This window comes from Culex quinquefasciatus, chromosome 3 (genome assembly GCF_015732765.1).
Source record: "Culex quinquefasciatus strain JHB chromosome 3, VPISU_Cqui_1.0_pri_paternal, whole genome shotgun sequence".
In the NCBI taxonomy this organism is placed as follows: Eukaryota; Metazoa; Arthropoda; class Insecta; order Diptera; family Culicidae; genus Culex; species Culex quinquefasciatus.
Window position 1 is genome coordinate 73,028,681 of NC_051863.1, and position 24,545 is coordinate 73,053,225.

Genomic DNA, 24,545 nt, shown 5'->3' on the forward strand with positions numbered 1-24,545 from the left:
CCCCCCCCCCAGAACTGCTGTCATCACAATCACTGAATGGTGGCCCACTTTTTTTCTGTTGTACTCACTCTCTCTAGTCTCGTCCAGGAATAATTTTATTTGTAAAACTTAATTCATTTGCATAAAGCTGGGCGAACTCGAGAGTCTCGCAAAGAAGCAAAGAAGCAATTCCATTCAGTAGTCAGCCAGTCAGTCTGAGAGCGAATGGGATTCCCGGGAAGAGGCAAATAAAACGCTCAAGTGACAAACTCTTGAGCAAACTCTGCGAGGCGAGGAGCTGTTGGAGAGTAGCCAAGTGCAAGGGGGGCGCAACAAAAATAAAATCAGGATGGAATTAACCCCGGAATGCATTTTATAGCAGTTTTCATTTGGCTTAAACTAGTGTACGGAGGAAAAGCGACGATTTTGTTTCCAACGCTGGTGAGAAAGTTCTTGGCTGTTTTATTTTTCAAATAACACCTTCGCTTTATAAAAGTACATTCATAATATAAGTACCTACTTTTCAACGAGCTTTTTTCTTATAAATTTTCATTACGTTCATTAGTAGATTTGAAATGCATCCTATTTACACATTTATTTAACCACGTTACGCTAAAATAAAACAAATCATCAACTTTAACGACCCCACGTCTTTTTTGGTCACTACTGCAAGTTTCTGTTCGAACCTAGGAGTCCAAAGGCTTGAATGAGGAGGGCACCCAAACCTCTTTCTACTCCAAGCAACCTTCCACCACCGGGTTCGAACTGACGACCTTTGGATTGCGAGTCCAACCACCGCCAGCGATTCCACCGGAGCAGGCTTGGTTTGGTGTGTTGTTTGTACTTATAGCGTGGTGACGACTCCTACACTTGAAATGACTTAACGGCCTAACAACATCCAAGGCTGGGACCGACGTTTTACTTCCCCATCCGATGAAAGGTTGGAGCAGATGGGACTTTAAATCTAAGTTCTTCCGTCACCAAAATAAATCGCAAGCAATTTGTTGTCTTCAAAGTGTACATTCTAAATACCCACAACACATTTATGTTTGTTTGTTTACCTTCTTCTTGGGAAAACCATATATCCCTGCGAACGTGACACATACGATTTTCGAGCAGATCTTCCGTGCTGATATAAAAACCATGGCGATAATCTGATAAAAAGCCTCATCTCGTCTCCTAGGAAGGCAGACTCTTCTGCTAAGCTGATTTTCATGGCGCATTTTCCGGAGAACGATGATTTTCAAACCTTTGATCGAAACGTACGGTTCCGTCGTAGACAGATCCAATTGAAGGATGGAAGATTTTTGAGAGGAAAAATAAAAGTTAGAGTGTGAGCTTAACCCTGTCCCCAACCTGTTGCCCTTAATCCACGTCGCGTGTCCGTTTATCTTTGGTTGCGCCAAGGACAACTCCTTATTGGACGAAGAAAACAAAGTGGACCAAAAAAGGAAAATTTAATCTTTATTATGCCTGACAGATTACTTGATTGCTGGTGAAGCATGGCGAAATATATGTCCCCTGGCTGGGAGGGGGAGGAAGTCCGCTGGTCAGTGTCCAGCAGCAGCAACAACAACAACAACGAGGCTCATCCCACCAGACACAGAAGTAAATATATTTCACTGTTTATGTCGCAAGGAATAAAGGACAATGATGATAAAACGAAAATTTCGAATGATGTATACGGGATTGCCATTACTGGGATGCTGCCGGTTTTAGGTTATGTTTTTACCCAATCTCACGGAGACCATTCCGTTTGATTTAGGGCCTAACATTCTGGACTCTTTGGGTCGTTTGCAAGGATTTAAACATTTAAACCTTGTTTTTTACACTAGATGGCATTAAATCTTAATGTTTGTTTTTCGAACTCCAATTTCTTCCTAATACCAGATCAAGATGGCGTAAAAGCCATTCGTTTAATACTAAAAGATTTTTTTGATAACGTTATTGAGAGATCACTTATTCCGACAAGTGATAAATTTAGTAAAAAGGTATCTCGTTAACGCAAAGTCTTCTTCTATTTTCAGTTGACTCCTTCAACGGCACCCACCTGCATCTGCCCAAGCTGGAACGGAGACAGATGGGGGCGTATCTGTGCATAGCGTCGAACGATGTTCCGCCGGCAGTCAGCAAACGGGTTTCCCTAAGTGTGCACTGTAAGTACGAGGAGTAACGAGCGACGATCGCTATATGAGTTTAACCATTTGCAACGGATAAAGTTCTTAGAAAAAGCTGAAAGCTATGCAGGAATAGTTTTTTGCTGGTTTAATATCATGGGCTGATTACAGTTTTTTTTTTCGTATGGTTAAAAGAGCTCGAGTACATATTGTGTACTAATTAGGGTGGTGACTCGAGATAATCAAATTCTCTGAACAAGAATTTTCCGGTTTCATTGGGGTCCCCAAACAATCCCCCAATATATGGGAGCGATTGATTTCGACCCGGCTTTCCGCAACGCGATTCAAATTTGTACATTTTTATTTTTATATTTTTCATTTTTAAAACAAACATCATAGAAGAGGAGTCCTGAATGACCTCTAAAACTTTCCCGAGGAAAGTATGGTCCTCTCTTGCTTTCGAAAAAAGATACAGAGTTTTTAAAAGAGAAATTTCTAAATAAGTGCTGAAAATAATATTTCTTGCCAGCACTGCTACACGATACACATTTCCAAATTTATATTTTTAGCGTAATAAGGAAGCAATTAAACAGGATGTCAACCCATTTCTAGCTTCTATTTAAGACCTTTTAGATCACTGTACAGTGGGTGAAAAAAAATCGCGAATTGGGCATGACACGCTAAACAAAAATTCGTCCAATTTCCCGACAGGGAAAAAAATTCTCGGAAATTCCTTGATTTCCTGTAAAAAAAACAATTCCCGTTTTATCGGTAAAATTTGTAAATTTGCTGGGAGTGATTGGTGCGCTGAAAGTGGGGACGCGAAGTCGTGATTATTCAGGTTAATTTTTTTGTGTACTTTTGTGTCGCTGTTCGTATGGAGTGAGTGCATAATTTGTAAAGGGAGCGCGTGGTCGTAACACATATTCGGAGTGAAAAGTGATTTTTTGTGATTTTCAAAGCCCTTCCTATATCAACGTTGATCGGAAGGCACGGCGTCGGGTGGATTATGTTTAAATTTTTCGAACAAGGTTTTATTTTTCTGCGGTGAAAAAGCCATCTCTATATAATGATCCAAAGACGCACTGACTATTTGGATCGTCGAGGTAATAGTGGAGCATAATAACTGTGTGTGAGCGATTTTGTGTGTTAACCAGAAAGACCATCCCATAGCATCGTTGCTCGGAAGGCTCGCCGACGGGTCTGTTATGAAAGTCCTCCCCATAGCGTCGTAGCTCGGGAGGCATCGAAAAACCAATACCTTATCCTACTAACCCAAAAAAAAAAAAAATAATCACGTGATGCTTGAAGGAGATGCTGAGCAATTCTCTACGAAATCGGTCTTTTTTCTTCAATTTTAATTTTTGTATTTTTTAATCCGGCTGAAACTTTTTTGGTGCCTTCGGTATGCCCAAAGAAGCCATTTTGCATCATTAGTTTGTCCATATAATTTTCCATACAAATTCGGCAGCTGTCCATACAAAAATGATGTATGAAAATTCAAAAATCTGTATCTTTTGAAGGAATTTTTGATCGATTTGGTGTCTTCGGCAAAGTTGTAGGTATGGATACGGACTACACTGGAAAAATAATACACGGTAAAAAAATTTGGTGATTTTTTATTTAACTTTTATCACTAAAACTTGATTTACAAAAACACTATTTTTAATTTTTTTATTTTTGATATGTTTTAGAAGACATAAAATGCCAACTTTTCAGAAATTTCCAGGTTGTGCAAAAATCACTGACCGAGTTATGAATTTTTAATCAATACTGATTTTTCAAAAATCGAAATTTTGTCGTAAAATTTTTCAACTTCATTTTTCGATGTAAAATCAAATTTGCAATCAAAAGTACTTTACTAAAATTTTGATAAAGTGCACCGTTTTCAAGTTATAGCCATATTTAAGTGACTTTTTTGAAAATAGTCGCAGTTTTTCATTTTTTTAAATTAGTGCACATGTTTGCCCAGTTTTGAAAAAAATATTTTTGAAAAGCTGAGAAAATTCTCTATATTTTGCTTATTCGGACTATGTTGATACGACCTTTAGTTGCTGAGATATTGCAATGCAAAGGTTTAAAAACAGGAAAATTGATGTTTTCTAAGTTTCACCCAAACAACCCACCATTTTCTATCGTCAATATCTCAGCAACTAATGGTCCGATTTTCAATGTTAATATATGAAACAATTGTGAAATTTTCCGATCTTTTCGAAAAAAAATATTTTTGGAATTTTCAAATCAAGACAAACATTTTAAAAGGGCGTAATATTTAATGTTTGGCCTTTGTGAAATGTTAGTCTTGATTTGAAAATTCCAAAAATATTTTTTTCGAAGAGATCGGAAAATTTCACAAATGTTTCATATATTAACATTGAAAATCGGACCATTAGTTGCTGAGATATTGACGATAGAAAATGGTGGGTTGTTTGGGTGAAACTTAGAAAACATCAATTTTCCTGTTTTTAAACCTTTGCATTGCAATATCTCAGCAACTAAAGGTCGTATCAACAAATTTTCTCAGCTTTTCAAAAATATTTTTTTCAAAACTGGGCAAACATGTGCACTAATTTAAAAAAATGAAAAACTGCGACTATTTTCAAAAAAGTCACTTAAATATGGCTATAACTTGAAAACGGTGCACTTTATCAAAATTTCAGTAAAGTACTTTTTGATTGCAAATTTGATTTTACATCGAAAATGAAGTTGAAAATTTTACGACCAAAATTTCGATTTTTTGAAAAATCAGTATTGATTAAAAATTCATAACTCGGTCAGTGATTTTGCACAACCTGAAATTTCTGAAAAGTTGGCATTTTATGCCTTCTAAAACATATCAAAAATAAAAAATTAAAAAGTGTTTTTTGTAAATCAAGTTTTAGTGATAAAGTTAAATAAAAAATCACCAAATTTTTTTACCGTGTATTATTTTTTCCAGTGTAGTCCGTATCCATACCTACAACTTTGCCGAAGACACCAAATCGATCAAAAATTCCTTCAAAAGATACAGATTTTGAATTTTCATACATCATTTTTGTATGGACAGCTGCCGAATTTGTATGGAAAATTATATGGACAAACTAATGATGCAAAATGGCTTCTTTGGGCATACCGAAGGCACCAAAAAAGTTTCAGTCGGATTAAAAAATACAAAAAAAAAATCGAATGACCGAAATCCTAGAGAACTGCTCTGCTGTGGATTCAACGGTCTCAAGCGGTATCAACAAGTATATAGAGAAAAACTATGTGCTTGATGAGTCTGCAACTTCAACTATCGGATTAACATTCCTCCCTTTCGTTGAACTGCAGGCTTCTTGGGAGGGCGCCGGTATTGACTAATAAAGTAGGGATCTTCAGAGGTTAAACAGTGAACGGATGATTGGCTCCCACTGATCATTTTTGATTCATTGTTTAACTTCAGCTGATCTGTCAATAACGGAGTAGCAGCTCATTGGCAGTCAACCATGCTCATGCTAGCGCGGTTTAGTTACCCTCCAACTTCCCACCCTCCAGATATTTTAAACGGATCTTTACCCTCCACCCTCCAAGTTTCCAAGCAACTTTTTCAAAACGGCGTATGTTTTATTTGATTTCAAATACATACAACAAATTGAAAAGGTACTTTTGGCCAAAAATATATTTGAGAATTCTCCGAAGGGATCACTCGATCAATTGTAGGGAAAATTCTTGCAACAACACCACCACCAACCGCCCTGTTCCGCTATCGATGGCTAAGTTATGTTTCAAGCAGCACCACTATCCACACTAGTAATGTTACATCAGTGATGGATAAATTAAAGTTTTTAATCAATGGGCTTTTGGGAGCGATTTAGATTAATAATTTGCATAATTTACCGTTTTTACTTTTGAACAAACAATTAATTAACAGATTAATTACATTTCGCTTTTGAACTAATGAATCATTCCTTTCTAAGATTTTTATTCATTTCAATGAATTTGAGCATTTCAATAGTTTTAAGTATGTTAAGTTGATTTTAAATATTGCACACTTTGCACCAAATTCTCCACCCTTGCAAATCATAACTGCACACCAAATATTTGCACACATGAAATCCTACCCCTTCTCCCCCCCTTTCGCCTAGCGTGGTGCGTGTCTCGACTGAGCTTTGTTGCTTTCGAACACTTTAGGACAGTTTCGAACTAGGGTGTGTGTCTTAGACAGTTTTTTTCTGCTGTAGATTGAGGTGTGCACTTTTGTATAAAGCTTTCCACAAGTTGCACGATTGTCTAAAAATCGCTGCAATCTGCAATATTACGAGTAATTTTTATATTTAAGGTATTTCAGGTATACGAGTGTATCAAGTTTTTGGAGGTTTTTAAAGATTTCACGTAATTCAAGTTTTTTGCAGTTTTCATGGATTTTAAGTATAATAAGTATTTCCAGGGCTCCCCTCTCACTAACATTTACACACAAGATCCTCTGTAATTATTAAGTCGAATGTAATTACAAAAGCCGACTCGGTCCTAACCAGGTCCCAGCACCGAAAAGGACCTAATAAAAATAATTTTATGAAAAAAAAGTATTTCCAGCATTTCAAGTATTATAAGTACCGCAATCAGGGGTGAGATTGGTTCATACAAAAATGCAGAAATTTGTATGACCCAATCTCACCCCCTCACGGTGCATCAAGTATTTCAAGGGTTTAAAGAATTACAAGTATTATTTTTTTTCTAAGCATTTCAAGTAAATCAAGTTTTCAAGTATTTCTTGAACACAATCATTTCAACATTTGTAACCATCTCATGGATTTCAAGTATTTCAAATTGATTTTTAATATTTGTAGTATTTCAAGTGTTTCAAGTTGTTGAAGTAAATATTTCAAGTATCTTTTTCATTTATTTTAATATCATAAAGAATTTAAAATATTTCCTGTACTTCAAGTATTTTGTGTTTTTGAAGCATTTCAAGTAATACAAATAAGTCATGTATTTCAAGTAATTCAGTTAATGTTAATTTTTTAATTTTTCTATAATTTCAATTATTTTTTTTTAGATTTAATCGTCTCTTACTAAGTTTAATCATGAAATATCTTTATAAACGTTTCAGGAGTGATTGAAAATCTTTTTTTTTTAGATACGATTTTTTTTTTTGGTTTTATACATGTATGTAACCCTCGATGTACACATCCAAATTTAAAATATTTCTAGTATTTCAAGTATTTAACGTAATTCTATTATATTAAGTTTTTAAAGTTATTCATTTTCAAGTGATTCCAGTTTTTAAAATATTTGGAGTGTATAAAATATTTTAATCATCTTAACACTTTTTTAATTTTCAAGCACTTCAATTATGTTCATGTTTTTTTATTTAATTTTTTTTAAGAATTTCAATAATTTAAGATTTTTTTAAGTACCAAGTACATGAAATACTTAAATTATTTGAGCAAAAATTTGACAAAAATACCAGTTTTTTAAGTGTTTCTAAATAAATAAAATAACTAATTTAAATTGATTTCCTTTTTTGAATAAAACTTTAAAAACCGTATGTAATTATTATAAAAGCATCATATTTTAAGGAGTTTATGTAAACCGAAAAGTGATAATAATGATTGAAACTCATCTGAATATACAAAAGAAATCTTGGAACAATAGAAATTTGTCGATGTTTTCGATTCTTCAAACACTTTAATAACATAAAACAGTTAACAGTATAAAATTTAAAAAGTGTTCTTATTAAGTGAAAATCATTCTTAAACCCGAATGAAATGGTACTTGGAATACATAAACTATTTATTGTACTTTCAATATTTACAATATTTTTAAAGATTACTTGAACAGTTGAAATATTTTTGTAGCTTGGAATATATGATAAAATATTTAAACAGGAAGTATTTGACGTGTCAACAATTCTTAAAATACTTCAACAACATTTAAAACATTCGAAATCACTAACATATTTTTAAAACACTGAAACACGTAAAAAATTCAAGCTTCATATGATCAAAATACTCGACAAACCTAAAATGCTCAATATAATAACAAAAAAAAAAAACAAAGCAGAAAGACTTTAAATAATAGAAACTTGAAAATTTAATATACTTGGAATCTTTGAAATAATTGAAATACATGAAAAATAAAAGTAATCGAAAAATGTTAAATCATTTCTAAATACTTAAAGTCCTTGAAAATAATGAAATGCTTGAATGACTTAAACAACTTGAATTAATTACATGAATGACATGAATAACTTAAAATAATAGAAATACTTCAAGGTCTTGAAAAAATAAAATACTCGAATTTATTCAAAAAACAAAATACTCGAATTAATTGAATAACTTGAAATACATTAAATATTGGAAAAACTTGAAATTCCTGAAATACACGAAAACACGAAGTTTTTCAATTACAAGAAATTTGAAGTATTTGAATTACTAGAAATGTTTGATACTTGTTTTACTTCTATAGTTTTTAAAGGTCCAATTACCAAAATTTTGTTGTGTTTTTGAATACTACTAACTAAATGCGGTTCGAGAAACACCAAAAAACAAAAAAACAAAAATGTGTTTACTGGACTTGAAAAACCTTAGACTTGAAGTTGAAGTTGAAATTCTTCATATACTTGAAACACTCGAAATATCTAAGATCAATCTGAAATACTATTGATTCTTGAAACACTTTCGGTTCTCGCAATACTTTGGATCCTTGAAATCCTACTTCGAAAACTTGGAAAAAATTAAAAACTTAAAGTACTTATAAGACTTAAAACCCAATACTCCAAAACTTGAAATGACAAAAATCAGACAAAAATTTCGAAATTTGTATGATGCAATCTCACCCCCAGACCCAATGTCACCCCTGATGACGGTACTTATAACACTCTTGAAATATTTAAAATCGATTTGAATTTTTTGAAGAATTTGAAAACATGAAGTATTTGAAATACTTAAAACATATTTATTAACTTCTATTGTTTCTTTAAAGGTCCAATTTTGCTACCTCTGACTCAATGCGGTTTCAGATACACAAAAAAGACAAAATTTTGTTCATTTGACTGTAAAAAACTCCAAACATGAAGTACTTGAAATCCTTCAAGTTCATGAAATTTTTGAAATTCTTCAAATACATGAAAATTGCTTGAAACACTCAAAATACATAAAAGACCGAATTCTTGAAATATTTAAGATAAATTTAGAATACTTCAAATCATAGAAATTGAAATACATTAAATACTTGAAATACTTCAAAACTCGAAATTTATGAAATACATGAAATCCTTGAAATATCTGAAAACATGAAGTATATACAAGTATATACATGAAATGAAGTATTTAGTTTTTTTGAAGGTCCATACCAATATTTTGCCTGTGTTTTTGAATACCGCTAACTCATTGCGGTTTCAGAAACACAAAAAAACAACAACAACAAAAAACTAAATTTTGCTTACTGGACTTGAAAAAACCCCAGACCCCTTCAAGTACTTAAAACCCTTTAGATACTTGAAACTTGCTTAAACACTCCAAATACTACGAAATATTAAATTACTGCAAATTCTTGAAATATCTAAGATCTATCTGAAATACTATACATTCTTGAAATGCATTCAGTTCTCGCAATACTTTAAATCCTTAAAATTATACAAACACAGTGTTTGAAACACTTGATATACTTGAAAACCTACTTCGAAAACTTGGAAAAAATGAAATACTTCAATTACTTATAATGAAAACATGAAATACTTGAAATTCTTGAAATGTTTGATGTACTTATAAAAATCTAAATTCTTAAAATATTTAAAATCAATTTGAAATATTTGAAGGAATTTAAAATAATTGAAAAAATATATTATAAGTAATTAAATAACTTGAATTGTATGAAATACTAAGATACTAGTATACAAAGTATTAAATAAACTTGAATTAATAGAAACATTTGATATTTTTATTTACTTCCATTATTTTTATAAAGGTCCAATTTTGATTTTGGCTTTAGAGTGTTTTTGACGCAATGTGGTTTCAGAAACACAAAAAAAAACTAAATTTTGTTCATTGGACTTCAAAAAACTCCAAACATGAATCTTGTTTGAAACACTCAAAATACATAAAAAAAACTACAAATTCTTGAAATATTTAAGATCAATCTGAAATACTTTACATCCTAGAAATTCTTGAAATACTTGAAATAGGTACTTAAATACATGAAATACTTTGAAAACTTGAAATACTTGCAATACTTAAAATCCACAAAATACTTTACATACTTGAAGCTCTTGAAACACATGATGTTATTATGACACTTTAAATCCTTGAAATAATTAAAATCAATTTGAAATAATTGAAACAATTTAAAAAATAGATTATTTGAATTATTTAAAAAACTAAAACTAATTGGATAAACAATATTTGAATAACTTGGAATACATGATATACATACAATATTTGAAATACTTGAAGCACTTTAAATCCTTGAAAACTTTAAAAAACTTAATACACTCGTATACCTGAAATACCTTAAATATAAAAATTACTCGTAATATTTAAAATCAACATAACATACTTCAAACTATTGAAATGAAAGATTGAAAGATTTTTATTCATTTCAATCATTTTATGAAATGAATAAAAATCTTAGAAAGGAATGATTCATTAATTCAAAAGCGAAATGTGATTAATCTGTTAATTAATTGTTTGTTCAAAAGTAAAAATGGTAAATTATGCAAATTATTAATCTAAATCGCTCCCAAAAGCCCATTGATTAAAAACTTTAATTTATCCATCGCTGATGTAACATTACTAGTGTGGGTAGTGGTGCTGCTTGAAACATAGCTTAGCCATCGGTAGCGGAACAGGGCGGTTGGTGGTGGTGTTGTTGCAAGAATTTTCCCTACAATTGATCGAGTGATCCCTTCGGAGAATTCTCAAATATAATTTTTGGCCAAAAGTACCTTTTCAATTTGTTGTATGTATTTGAAATCAAATAAAACATACGCCGTTTTGAAAAAGTTGCTTGGACACTTGGAGGGTGGAGGGTAAAGATCCGTTTAAAATATCTGGAGGGTGGGAATTTGGAGGGTAACTAAACCGCGCTGCTCATGCTCATGCTCATGCTCAAAATTTGTAAATTTGCTGGGAGTTCCCGAAATTCAAGCGAAACTATATTTTTTCTTAACTGAGCAATTCTCTGGAATTTCGGTCAATCGTTTTTTTTGTATTTTTTAATCCGGCTAAAGTTTCAGCCGGTTTGGTGCCTTCGGTATGCCCAAAGAAGCCATTTTGCATCACTAGTTCGTTCATATAATTTTCCATGCTAATTTGGCAGCTGAGCAATTCTCTACCAATACCGGAAATGGATTTTATTTGTATTTTTTGATTTGGCTCAAACTTTGTGGGGGCCTTCCCTATGACCAAAGAAAATATTGGTGTCATTGGTTCACCCATACAAGTCTCCATACAATTTTGGCAGCTGTCCATACAAAAATGTTACGTAAATATTCGGATATCTGTAACTTTTGAATGAATTTTCTGATCAAGTTGGTGTCTTCGGCAAAGTTTTAGGTATTGTTGAGGACTATTGAGAAAAAAAAGATACACGTAAAAAAAAATTAGCCGATTTTTTATTTAACATTTTTTGTATGTATGTATGTATGTATTTGAACCCCCGCCTTGGCAGGACTTGGCCATGACCACAGTATATTTCAACTGAGACGGTTCGGTTAGTAACCACCATATATCTCAAGAACCTTTGAAGCGTATACCTCTCTCTGACTAACGATTTCTTCTGAAATTGTACGGACAAAGATCGGTAATGCAGATGACTCGGGCCAGGCAATCCACGACTCCCTCGTCCAGTTCATGAGTATATGAGATGGCCCTGGGCTGTTTTGAGACGGTGTTAGTAGTTATATAATGGATTGATATGTTATACCTTGTGACATTATTTCGCCACTACGGATCAATTCAGTTCTAAAGCATTAACTCCATGATGGCCGACTGGTTAGCGTCCCAGACCATCAATTCAAAGGGTGTGAATTCGAATCCCACTCACCTAAAGGTTTTTTGTTCATATTTAAAGTTCAATTCCTGATTCCAAATTTCAAGGGAACCGACCGGGATTTGATCCCTGAACCTTCTGCATTCGAGGCAGAAGCCGCAACCATTAAGCCACGGAGCCGGTGATTTTTTATTTAACATTTATTCTACAAAAACTCAATTTCCCAAAATATTTATTTTTTGATTTTCGAGATTTTTTTATATGGTTTAGGGGACAAAAACCAGCAACTTTTGAGCCATAGAAAAACATGGTCAAAAATCTGCCGCCGAGTTATGATTTTTGGAAAAAATAGAAATTGCATGCAAAAACAAATTTGACGTAATTTTTAAATGAAAAATTGAATTTCCAATCGAAAAGTACTTAACAGACTTTTTAAAAAAGGCTCTGTTTTCAAGATATAGCCACCGAAAGTTTGATTTTTGAGAAATATTTGCAGTTTTTCTATTATTAAAAATAGTGACCATGAATGACCATTTCTATTTTTTTTTTGAATAGTTCAAAAAATTTGCTATAAAATTGTCTAAGAGACATTGCAGATTGAACCTCTGGTTGCTGAGATACAGTGGCTTTAACAAAAAGAAACACGAAAATTGAAGTTTTCTAAGTCGCACCCAAACAGCCCACTATTTTCTAATGTCGATATATCAGCAACTAATGGTCCGATTTTCAATGTTAAAAAATGAAACATTCGTGAAATTTTCTGATCTTTTCGAAAAAAATATTTAAAAATAATAAAATCAAGACGAACATTTCAAATGGGCGTAATATTCAATGTTTGGTACCCACTCGCAGTTACTACTCCGTTATTGACTCCGAGTTCCTCCAGAAGTTACATCCACGAGCCGTGGAAGATGAGTGGGCGCTATCTTTCCTCGCTTCGCAACTTCTCAAAGGCCCCTATCATGCTGATCAATACCGACGCTGGCCACGACCAGTGGTAAGATCACGGGGAAGTGGATGGGAATGTTAGTCCGATACTTGAATGATAGAGACCGCCCAATCGACTGCATCTCCGACAAAGTATCACATGAGTTTTGAGGGGGTTAGTAGATGGGTATGAGGTCAGGATTCACGAGTGGCAGCAATGTGACCTTGAGCATTTTGTTTATCGGTTGAAATTTTTAAATCTTAGGCAGCCGGCTGCAGAAAGATAAATAATTGATTATTTAAAAAGTTGTTTAATCTAACGCGTGCCAACCGAGCAGTAGTGCTATGGGATGGACTTATCAGTATATTTTTATTGTTTGTACAATTTAGATAACGTGAGCAAATTCCAAAAACAGAAAATAAAAGACGCTTTACTCTTCATAAAATCGTTAGTTTAATGAGGTAACACTAAAACTGCCAGTTGGAATAAATTATTACGATCAACGAATATAAACGAAAAGAAAACAGGACACCACGTAACTGATTGTAACGAAATTAAAACAATAACTTTAACGAACTAAACCGGCGGCGTACCTTGCAATCATAAATGATATGACCAAAAAGTGAAACATAATCGTTGCTTTCCAATCTTCGACGCTATGAGAAGGATTTAATTATATACTCAATCCCGTATTTTTTTACTTCTTACCGTCGGCGTGCCATCCGAGCAACGATGCTATGGGATGGGCTTTCAAAACGAAATGAAAGTAACGTATTATTCATTATCATGTAAACCTAAAATAGAGCTGATACACTGAACTGTTTCAATCGATTTCATGAAACTCTTCGCGCACAATTTCTTTGCAACAAACTTTACCACGAATTTGTCCAGTCCGGACCGCGAACAACCGGCTCAACTAAAAAAATTCAACATGTACACGACAACGCCAAGCCTCCTATCAATAAATTCAAGAAACTTTCACTACTTTCTCGCGGATTCTTGCGCGGCTATTCGTCCACCGATCTCCCCCACGAACACCACACGACTGATGGCCCAACTTCCAAGGCCACGACGCGATACTTTTTCAATGAATTCTAGAATCTTCTAGCACTTTTTTGCGCATTTTCGCGCGGCGATTCGCCCACCGATCTCACGAACACCACACGACTATTTTCAAAAATTTAAAATCAAGACTAACATTACAGTTACGGGAACCGGCTAATGGGACCAAATCTTGAGTTTTTCTAACAATTTACCGTCGAATGACACCGGAAGCATCCAAAAAGACCTAATTGATTAGAAGTTACAGAGAGCACAAAATAAAAATATTTTTCGACAAAACTTTTGCATTGAATGTCTCTAGTTAGGATAACAATAAAAATATGCGCCAGGTTGCATTGTGTTCGGGAAGCCGATCCCTAGAGGTGCTTTTTTTCGTGCTGCCAAAAAAAAATGTTACGCTGTGTTATTTGACAAGAAACTCAGCTTTTCAAAATAACATTATTTTCAGAAAATATGAGGTATGCTAAAAAAAGATTATTTTCTCAAAATCGAATTAAATGTAGTTACTACTCAAATACGGTCTCTTTTTTTCTGAAACTTTTTTGTCGTTATTTCGCATTAACTTGTGACGATTGTTGGCAAATTCCTTATGTTTATGCGTTTTTGTCATTGTCTGCTCTATACCTTTGTAGATAATTGTTACACTCTTCAAAATAACGCAGCAAAAATACAAAATACGAAATTATAACATGAAAAATTTTGTTCAAAATTAATAATTGACATGGCATGTCTTAATTTATTTTACAATTGAGTAGCAAAAATGGTGGAGGTTTTTCACCATTTTGGTATTTTTTCGATGAAAATTACGTTTCTTTTTTTTTAGTTTTGAGTACGCCATCTTTTACGCATGTTCAAAAAAGAAAGTGTCATACCTGGGATTTGTGATCAGGGACCAACATTATCCCTTAGGACAAAATATTACGCAAATCAAAAAGGGGCGGGGGCAATTTTATCCGATTTCGTTCGAGTTGGCAGCGAATGACACAGATATCGTGAATTGGATTAAAAATAGCTCAGGCTGTGAGAATCGAAAGATTTATTTCCCATCTCAATTTCAGGAATTCTATTCGTAGTTTACTTTTTCAATACCCGGAGAAAACACAAGTATCTGCAAATCGTCAATTAGCAGCTGCTCTTTTTGCAAGATTGATAAACCGATTACGGTCTTAGTGCAGTTTTCTCTTCATGCACATGACCTTTCGATATTTGCCGTCCAACAGTTTCCATTGAGTAGCTGATTTGACGTAAACTTTGCTTAGAGGATGGGTAGGGTAGCTGACTTTAACATCGACTTTTGATAATGTTTTTTTTTTTTCAGATTTTGTGCAACAGAATAACAAATCAAGTAAATGTTCTCTTTTCCAGTTGCGCCCTCGGTACGTCCGACGAGCCAACTTCTGGGCGCCCCGCTCGGGTCGGACGTGCAGCTCGAGTGCACCGTCGAGTCGTCCCCGATGCCGGTGTCCTATTGGCTGAAAGGGGGCCGCGTACTGCCCCCCAACTTTGCCGGCATCACCAACGGCGTCTACGAGCAGGGCCAGATGAGGCCGGAAATGCTCCTCGATGGGTAAGGCGGAATATTTGTTGTTTCTTTGTGGGTTGTTCATTTATTTGACCTTAAGTAGGATAAAACATTGAAACTTAAACAAAAATATGTCTTTTTCCGGGTAGGCCCAAGTACGGCATCACCGAGGAGCGGCACGGCTTCCGGACGAACATGCGGCTGGTGGTGCGATTTTTTTCGCCAAACGACGTCGGTACCTACCACTGCGTCAGTACCAACTCCCTGGGGAAGGCCGACGGAACGATGAGACTGTACGGTAAGTTGTGACCGCGGCTCCAAAGTATTTGTTTGTGATCGACCAAACTTGCTTTTTTTTCTTTCTCCGGCACAATTTTTCCACCCATGCTAAATATTTTTTCTGCCATTTTTCGGTGACATTATTTACACTTTAGATTACAGGGTGAATTGAGTCTTATTTGTTTTGAATATTCAAATAGAAAACTTTAATAATACCACTTAAAAATATCAACAAATTTAACCATCAAAAATCAATAAATATAAAATAAATGTAAAAAATCCTCAAGAAACGTCAATTGTACCCAATATTTCCCCATCATTACAGTTCATGTCACACTAGTTGATGGGGGCAAAACAGACTGCCCCAAGTAGAGCTTTTGCTTTCCTGTCACGTCCCAAATTGGCACACACTTGTCACGCTCCGGTCCAAGCCAGGACAGTACAGTGTATGAAAAGCATTCTAACTGACACCCCGGATGGCACAAAGGGAGGGCAGTGAAGGTTAATTGAGGCCAGGCGATCGAAGAAAAGTTAGAGCCACCCCAAAGATGGAACAATCATTGGCAATGTCCACGTGGCTTCGAGCCGGAAGATGAAAAAAGGTGGGTGAATGTCTGGAGAGAGAAAGATGGTGGAACTTAATCGACAGTTTGTGGGAAATCATCTACTTGTATGTGTCACGATACTTCTATCGCTTTTGGGGTTGACTTTACAAACTTACCAAAAAAGTAAAGTTTGCAAATAATTTATCGTCGATTTTAAAACTGATGACAGTTCCTGACCAATCGTTGCAGTGCGTCTCTTTGTTTCGCGTTAATAGATTGACGCTGTCATGCTATCTTGTCGCACTCGTCATTCCGACGTTCCGAGAAAAACGCGTTTTAATATTTGACCTTGAATAACGAAAGCACGCAATGTAAACAATAACAAACACGGTTTGTTTGGCTGACCATTATGTGCATTGTCTCGAAGATTTTAGCGTGACGTACTTTATGGATGAAGCCTTGCTGGAGTCCCGAGTTATAATAACAAATGTTTACAGTAGTCTTGTACGTGCGTCAAACGCGTTCTGACCTGAAATCCCTTTGACCAATTGTCGCACTTACGTCAATTTTCAGGGAGTGTCAAGATAGCACGACAAGACTGAAACTTCTTCCATATGAAGAGCGATAACGATGCACGCAGTTTTTACAGTTTTTATTAAATATCTCAGGATTGGAATCGAATTTTGGGGATCTGTGAAGGTCATTGTTAGCTGTACAAAATGGCGTTCTTAACTCAATTTGGCTCAAAATGCACGTGTGACAAGTAAGCACGATGGCGACGATATGTGCTAAAATTCAGGAAAATACTTAAGTTATTGGGCGGAACTTCATTACTCCCACTGGCTAAAGCAAACAAAACCCAAGACATCCTAGGAGCACGCAGCCAGTTCCATACCCCCACGATTGCTACCCAACTAGAACGAGACTACAGGCGTTGGTAGCCAACTGGCAGCAACGGAAGACCGGTTCCTGGTTCTCGGCAATGCCGGAGATGACTTGCAAAGTCAAGAACCGGGATTCGGCCTTTTTGCCTGGAAGACCCGTAACCGAACGGACTGACAGTGCCTTTGGTCAGGACCGGATAGCAGGACCCCTCAACTTGACGATCGACTAAGCGCTATAAAATCACTCGAAAAGTGAAATTCTTAATTTGACCTCCTAAACCATCCTCCTCACAAATTCTGAGCAAATGTCAGTGTGTATAGTGAGATGTCGATAAAAAAAAAGCACTGGTCTGTTTTGGTCTCATTCAACAATGTTCTACAAAGTTGTAGGGTAGGTCTTATAGAATGCCATGAGTGATCAGACCAACTTTCAGATTGCCCGGTGACCCCCGGAGATGTTCCGGAGGAGGGACAATCCCGGAATTTTGGTCCTCCGGGCATGATGGATATCATACTTCAAGATATTCAAAGATAAACAAGACTATTGACATGTTGAGGTCCTTGAGTGACCTAACCACCCTCCTGATTGTGCCAGTGGCCCCCGAGGATGCTCCGGAGTGTAGGACAATCCCGGAATTGTGGTCCTCCGGGCAAGATAGATATCATACTTCAAGATTTTCAAAGATAAACAAGACTATTGACATGTTGAGGTCCTTGAGTGACCTGACCACCCTCTTGATTGTGCCAGTGGCCCCCGGGGATGCCCCGGAGCGTGGGACAATTCCGGAATTGTGGTCCACTGGACATGATGGATACAAACTTCAAGATTTTCAAAGCTTAACAAGACTATTGATATTTTAAGGAGCTTATGGGTTTCAGTGAGCTTTTTGCATGCCCAATCGCTAATCGCTGAAATTTTCAAGTTATCGCTGTTTTAGTGTAAAAAGATGATTTTTCCCCGTTTTCAACGTTTTTCCATTTTTGCGCGAGGCGCATCGAAAAACTCTGTCTGTTTTTATTTTCAAAAAATCGTATCTCAAAGTATTGAAAACATAACTTCATCATTTTTTGATATGTGAAATTTTCCGAGGATTCAGGTAAAAATATTTTCAGACATAGGCTCTTCGGTCACGAGACCTTCGAAACAGCATTTTAAGTTTTCATACGACCTTTTCAAATGTTAAGCTAGATTTTTGAAACTTCTTACTATTTTTCCCAAATAGCCAAACTAATCACCTTTCAATTGCGTCTAACACAGCTAAAATCGGATGAAATGGCGCGGAGATGTGGTTTTTTGAAAAAAGTGGTTTTTGCGAAAATCGACGATAATTGTCATTTTTCGAACCACCCTAACACGGCGTAGGTAACCCTAATGGCCTAACAAAAAAATACGGGTCTTATTATTTCGGCCAAGAACCCCCAGAATATTTTTAATGCATGCAATGTTTCTCAAAAATACTAAAAATTATTGTTATTGCTATTTGGGTATCAAATGTTCGGTTTTTTCATAAATTTCGAAAGTTACACATTCACATTCTTGAAAATAATCAAAAATTTCACTAAACTACGAATTTTTGGAATTTTCATACATTTCGATCAATTGATTATCTCTGCATCACAAATATCCGGAAGTATAGCGACCGTCACTATAGCTTCTGAGATCTCTTCTTATGTTTCATGATTCCCAGCGATGTCATTCTCTCTCTATCACTCTTCCCCTTTTCCTCGACTATGCGCTCTCACCGCTGAGTCTCTCAAACTCTCCAATCTCTGCAATGAGAGAACGCGAGATGGCGATTAGGAGCCGACCACCCAAGACGTCACGTTAAATTGCGTTTGCGAAATTCGTTTTGTGGCGGCTTTTGTGGTTAAATGCTGTTGCGGTTGGATGATCGTGGAAGCGGGAATGATAGAGAAAAGGAAAATGTCAAACGCGAGTGTGTAAACACGAAAACGTGTTCGGCTATGTTCGGCGCTGAGAGTTTCAATAAGGAGAGAAGAGCAGTTGTATTTCAAGCGGGATAATTGTAGTTGCTAAGAGCTGATATTTTTATATTTTAATAACCCTGATAACTATGTATAGACCAAATGTGTGAAAAATTTCAGATCATTTTTTACCCATATTGTAAAATGCCGGAAATCTGAGTATTGTTGCTCTCCAAAACACGTAGTTTTGTAAAAAAAATATTATTAATTTCACAACAAATATTATCATTATCAAAATGTATGAAAAATGTTTGACCAATTGAACCCCTTACTGTAAAATACTGAAATTTTGAGTATTTTTTTTTTCGAAAATACGTAGTTTTGTGAAAATTTTGAGTATTTTCAAAAAATTGTGTTATTGATTTCGAATGTATGTAAAAAACCGGATCATTTGATCGCCATATAGTAAAATACTGAATTTTTAAATATTTTTTTCGAAAAACCGTAGCTTTGTAATTTTTTTTTGTATTTTCTAAAATGCGTGTTATAATTTTTATGAAAAAATCTCGACCATTTGATATCCATATAACAAATGATGTATTTTTTCGGGAAAAAAATGCATTTTCAAAATACTAGAAAAAAACGTATTTTTGGAAAAAAGGTGCAGTTATGTTATGTTACACATGATCAGTATGACAAAGAACTTTGCAAGATGGTTGTTGAAATTTTCGATTACAATGTCTGGTCCAAATTTCCCCAAGATTCCCTTATAATTTCAACTTTTCATGTCCAGTATCAAAAACCATAAAGTTTGATACCAATATTGTCCCTACTCTTATGGTTCGGCAAATGTCCCCCCACCGGAACATCCCCGGGGCCTCCGGCCACTTCGGATTGTGGCCACTGCTGCCGAAATGTCAAATTTCATGTCCAGTATCAAAAATCATAATATTTGAGACCAATATTGCCCCAACTCTTATGGTTCGACAGATGTCTCCCCATCGGAACATCCACGGGGACTCCGAACTCTCCAGGTGGTGGCCAATTCCAATTATCAACTCCTTCTAATGCCGGCTGGCATGTCTTGGCTGGTCCATGCCATCTGCTCCTGATGTTGACTTGTCGACGTCCAGCAACAGAATGATTTTTTGGGATCAACCGAGCCGGGTTTTGTTGATTTAGATCGGGGACGTATGCCCCTCCTCTTTGCACCCATTCTCCTATACCTCCTTATTCGCTTTTTGCCTCGTCGACGATCCGAAAATTATGATGGGAGTAGGGGTAATTTTAGATAGGGTAGAGTAGTCATCAATGAGACACGGGGAACAATGATAAAATGGCTCTCACAAGACGTATTTTCAACCAATCAGGCTCATATTTGGGGAAAAGGTGTGTCTACTAGATACACATCTGCCATAATAGTGGCTTTGGTTATGGACGCACCCTTGCAAAGTTATTCATACATGTTTGATTCTGGGGTGTAAAAGTAAATTATGACTAAAAATTACATTTTCGCTCATAGGCTGCCATTAACACAAAAACAAATGTTTCTCGAAATTTCTTTCGTCATTTCACAGGGCATGAGTTGGGCTACAATGTCCTTTTATTAGGTTTGACCAAAATTTAGAATATAACCAGAATCCAGGGCTGTCTCATTGTTCCCCACTCTTTTCGGCCCATGGGTAACAATGAGACACTTTGATTTTTCTTTATTAAACTTTTCAAAATCTATGGAAATCTTTCAAAACATGAATTGGAAGTGATTTTTGGCATATTTATTGAGTTTGAACTTCATTTCACCAAAAATATAAAGTTATTTGGTAAAATATATGGATTTTACGAAATTTAAATACTTTTTAGTATAACTTTTGTTTATTAAAGTTTCGTGTTGGTAAAATTGCTCTAAAATATTCAAGGCAAGTCACCTGCAATGGAACAATACAAAAACATGATGTTTTACTAGAAAAGTATTGATTTTCGAAGAGTGTCTCATTGTTCCTGCCAAGTGCGTCTACAATGAGACAGTTGAATAACTCTGGCTATAGAGGTCGGATCGATCTCATATTTTGGTCAATGTTAGAACAAATTAAAAGAAAGAAAATGCAACAAAGAGCTTATTAAAACATGCTGATTTAAAAATTAGAAAAATCGTTGAAAATTGAAAACCAAAAGTGTCTCATTGATGACTACCCTACCCTACATCAATCTCACGTCTCTCGATTGACTGATTGGGAAACGTTTGTTCAACCAACCAGCGTGTACCTAAGAGGGGAAATTTGCCGAGAGGGGAATTCTTCACGTAACGTTTTCGCATTGCGAAAATTTTGGATTGACACCACGTATAGAAACCTTAGGACAAAGTTCTAATTGCAATGGATAGCTGACATCATCCCAATTTCAAAACACTATAAGTTTTTGATGTTTAGATGATTTATTTGTAGGATTATAGCCAATGTCTCCCATATAGCCTAAATCCCATAAGTTGTGTGCCTTAGTTATGCACGCCACGGTTTTTCATTCCTCATATGCGTTGCTAAAGCGAGGCATGACTGTATACAGATACATTTACAGATTTTTCTGTATTTCTGTATTTCTCATCTCTGGAAATCCTGTACGCAACCCTGTCATCACATTTCATTTCTTGTGAGATTTATGAATATATACTTTTCAAGTTTATTTGTTGGAGCTCGACAAACGTTTTAGGAACGAATTTTCTAACATTATTGCAAGTGAAAGACAAAAAATCAATTGCTGGAAAAACACTCAAATGATAATACAAAACAAAAAGGGCTTCCCAAATTTGCATGTTTCCATAAACGCTCTGGCTCATCTTTCTCGATTGGCTTGATTGCACAACGTGATGCTTCATTTATGCTCTGCATCAGAAAGCCACAAATCATAAATGCAAAAAGAACATTGTGACATAATCCAGTCAACAAAATGGGCTACATCACTTCGTGCTGTCAGAAGAAACGATTCAGTTTGTCGTTCAATTCTGCATTCTGATGATGGTATGGATTACGAAGGAGCGCCCGAAAAAAAATGGAGCACATGAATCGAACTGGAGATTGCGTTGACAATAAATTCTCCGCCCCAGCACAAGACTGATTTTGCGAGGAAATCAAGTGATCTGTATTTTCCAGCATACGAAATGAGGGAGGAAAATGTTTGTACTGAACGTCGTTACCATTTTTGCCTTTCCGTCCAAAAACTCAACCTCTTCTCCGGACCATCCTTTACGATGACAGCTGGCTCGGAAAGGAATCGAAAATATGTTGCAATATTTTCATTTCAAATTTCGACATCTTTTTGTGCAGTTGGAATATTTGAATCTCACATACACGGATAGGCACGTGGTCCTTGCTTGGCGTTGTCTTTGATGGCGATGTCTATCTTCTTTGGGGGGGTTTGAGAGGTAAATTTTTGTTCCGACCAAAATTGCAAAGTGGTTCTACTGGGAATCACAGTTTTGTTTTGACATTCTCACAAAAATATTTTTATAAATTCTAGAAATTTTCTTTTTTATTATGTTGCAAAATCTTTTTATCATAGCACTTTTAGATGTTTTGGTTGTCAAATTCAATCAATAGATGTGTAGTTCGTTTGTTAAAAGCTCTGGAATATCAGCTGGCAAAGTGACTGGTTTTCAAACTAATACATACATCGTTACAAACAAATACTATGGCAAAACTAAGTGTGTCTCAACGGAAAAATGCAGAGAAATAGTAAATGGCACCGACAATACCACCGGGTAGGGGAGCTGCGACGAAGAGAATTTTTCCGGTGAAAGCTTCGAGGTGGAGTAGCTTTTCCACCGTGCTTTTGATTGCTTTGCCACTTTTTTCATCCTCTTTCTCTCGCCATCAATTCGTTGCATGACACACTCAAACCAACACGTGCAGAGTGGCGTAAAAAATGGCACTCCTTTCGTCGTCACCGGTTTTGGTTTATGCCCAACCAGGACGAGGACGCAATTCTTCGTTTTCGAGTACGAGTCGTTTTCCGCAGTTTGAATTCTAGGTAGTTGGTTTGAACTGGGGGTCCTGGCTAGGAGTTGATTTTAGAAGGTGGATTTCTATGGAATGGGAATGGGTGTGACACCCGAGAAGTGAACTTTGACAAATCTTATAAAGCAAATATGGCGAATGTCTTTTCTAGACATGCACTTCGTAGAACCTTTTAAATTAGCTAATTTTATTGCTGTGGTCGTAATTAATAGAATTTCATGCATCAAACCTACATATCCATAATTTCGACAATGATTTAAAGAAGGTACTTCCCAATCTAATCGTACACGAATAGCTTTCAAAAAGTACCGTCGTTTGATCATTCCAGGTGTATGAGTAGTCTCCCTGATATAAGTACAAACAACACACCAAACCAAGCCTGCTTCGGTGGAGTCGCTGGTGGCGTTTGGACTCGCAATCCAAAGGTCGTCAGTCCGAACCGGGGGATGGAAGGTTCCTTGGAATATAGGATTGAGTGCCCTCCCCATTCAAGCCTTTGGACTGCTAGGTTCGACCAGAAACTTCAAACTTGGTTCTTTGCATATTGCACAAATTTCCTCCATTCCCAAGAGGACATCACCATCAGTAATGGTCTTCAAGTGGCCAGGTTGGATTAAAAGACGTGGGCAAGACCTTTAATGGTCATAATTTGCTATTTCATGAAGTTTGATACGTCGCATGGTTGGGTTTTTGCATACTCCGGAAATGTACCCCCGTGGCCACCGGTAACCGATTCTGGAGTGACCAGGTTGTGTCATGGGATATCGGCATGATATCATATGATCATACTTATCATTTTCATTATGTTTGATATGTCGCATGATATGCTTCCTTGCATACTCCGGAAATGTCCCCATTATTGGAACCGTTTTGCTGGTAGCCTGGAACCGGTTCCGGAATGGCCACTGTTGGCCGGAACCGATCCCAAACAGTCAGGGGTAGTATGTAGTGTACGTATGTAATGATTTACAAAAAATCCGTTTGAAAAAATTGAACATGTGTTGATTTTATAACAAAAGCTGTAAAAATCTATACCGGGTTAACAGAACCGGTGTCCACTTTTGATAAATCTTCTCTACGGAAGCATAAAGTTGAGGTTATTACTCATCAAATGTAACCGGAATCAACCTGCTATGTGTTATCGTTTAGGACAGCGATTCTCAACGGGTGTACCGGGCCTACTTGATTTACATGGCAGGGGGTACCGGCCTTGAAGAAGGTTGAGAATAGCTGGTTTAGGAGATACAGGTCCTCAAAGTCAGGGCTTCAAAAAGGACTTTTTTCGGTTGTAGCAGTTTCCTGGTGGTCACAGTGTCCAAAACCGGTTCTGCCAGTCGGAATCGCTAAA

The 24,545-nt window shown here is 36.0% G+C and overlaps 1 protein-coding gene across 1 annotated transcript in view; it reads left to right on the top strand.

Moving 5' to 3' along the window:
• The window catches only part of LOC6050902 (lachesin), a 191,470-nt gene that overhangs the window by 134,481 nt on the left and 32,444 nt on the right, over positions 1 to 24,545 (top strand). Inside the window, exons 5-7 of the mRNA XM_038261870.1 lie at positions 2,007 to 2,135; positions 15,400 to 15,601; positions 15,706 to 15,854. Coding sequence (XP_038117798.1) covers positions 2,007 to 2,135; positions 15,400 to 15,601; positions 15,706 to 15,854 — 480 coding nt within the window. The remainder of the gene's footprint in view (positions 1 to 2,006; positions 2,136 to 15,399; positions 15,602 to 15,705; positions 15,855 to 24,545) is intronic.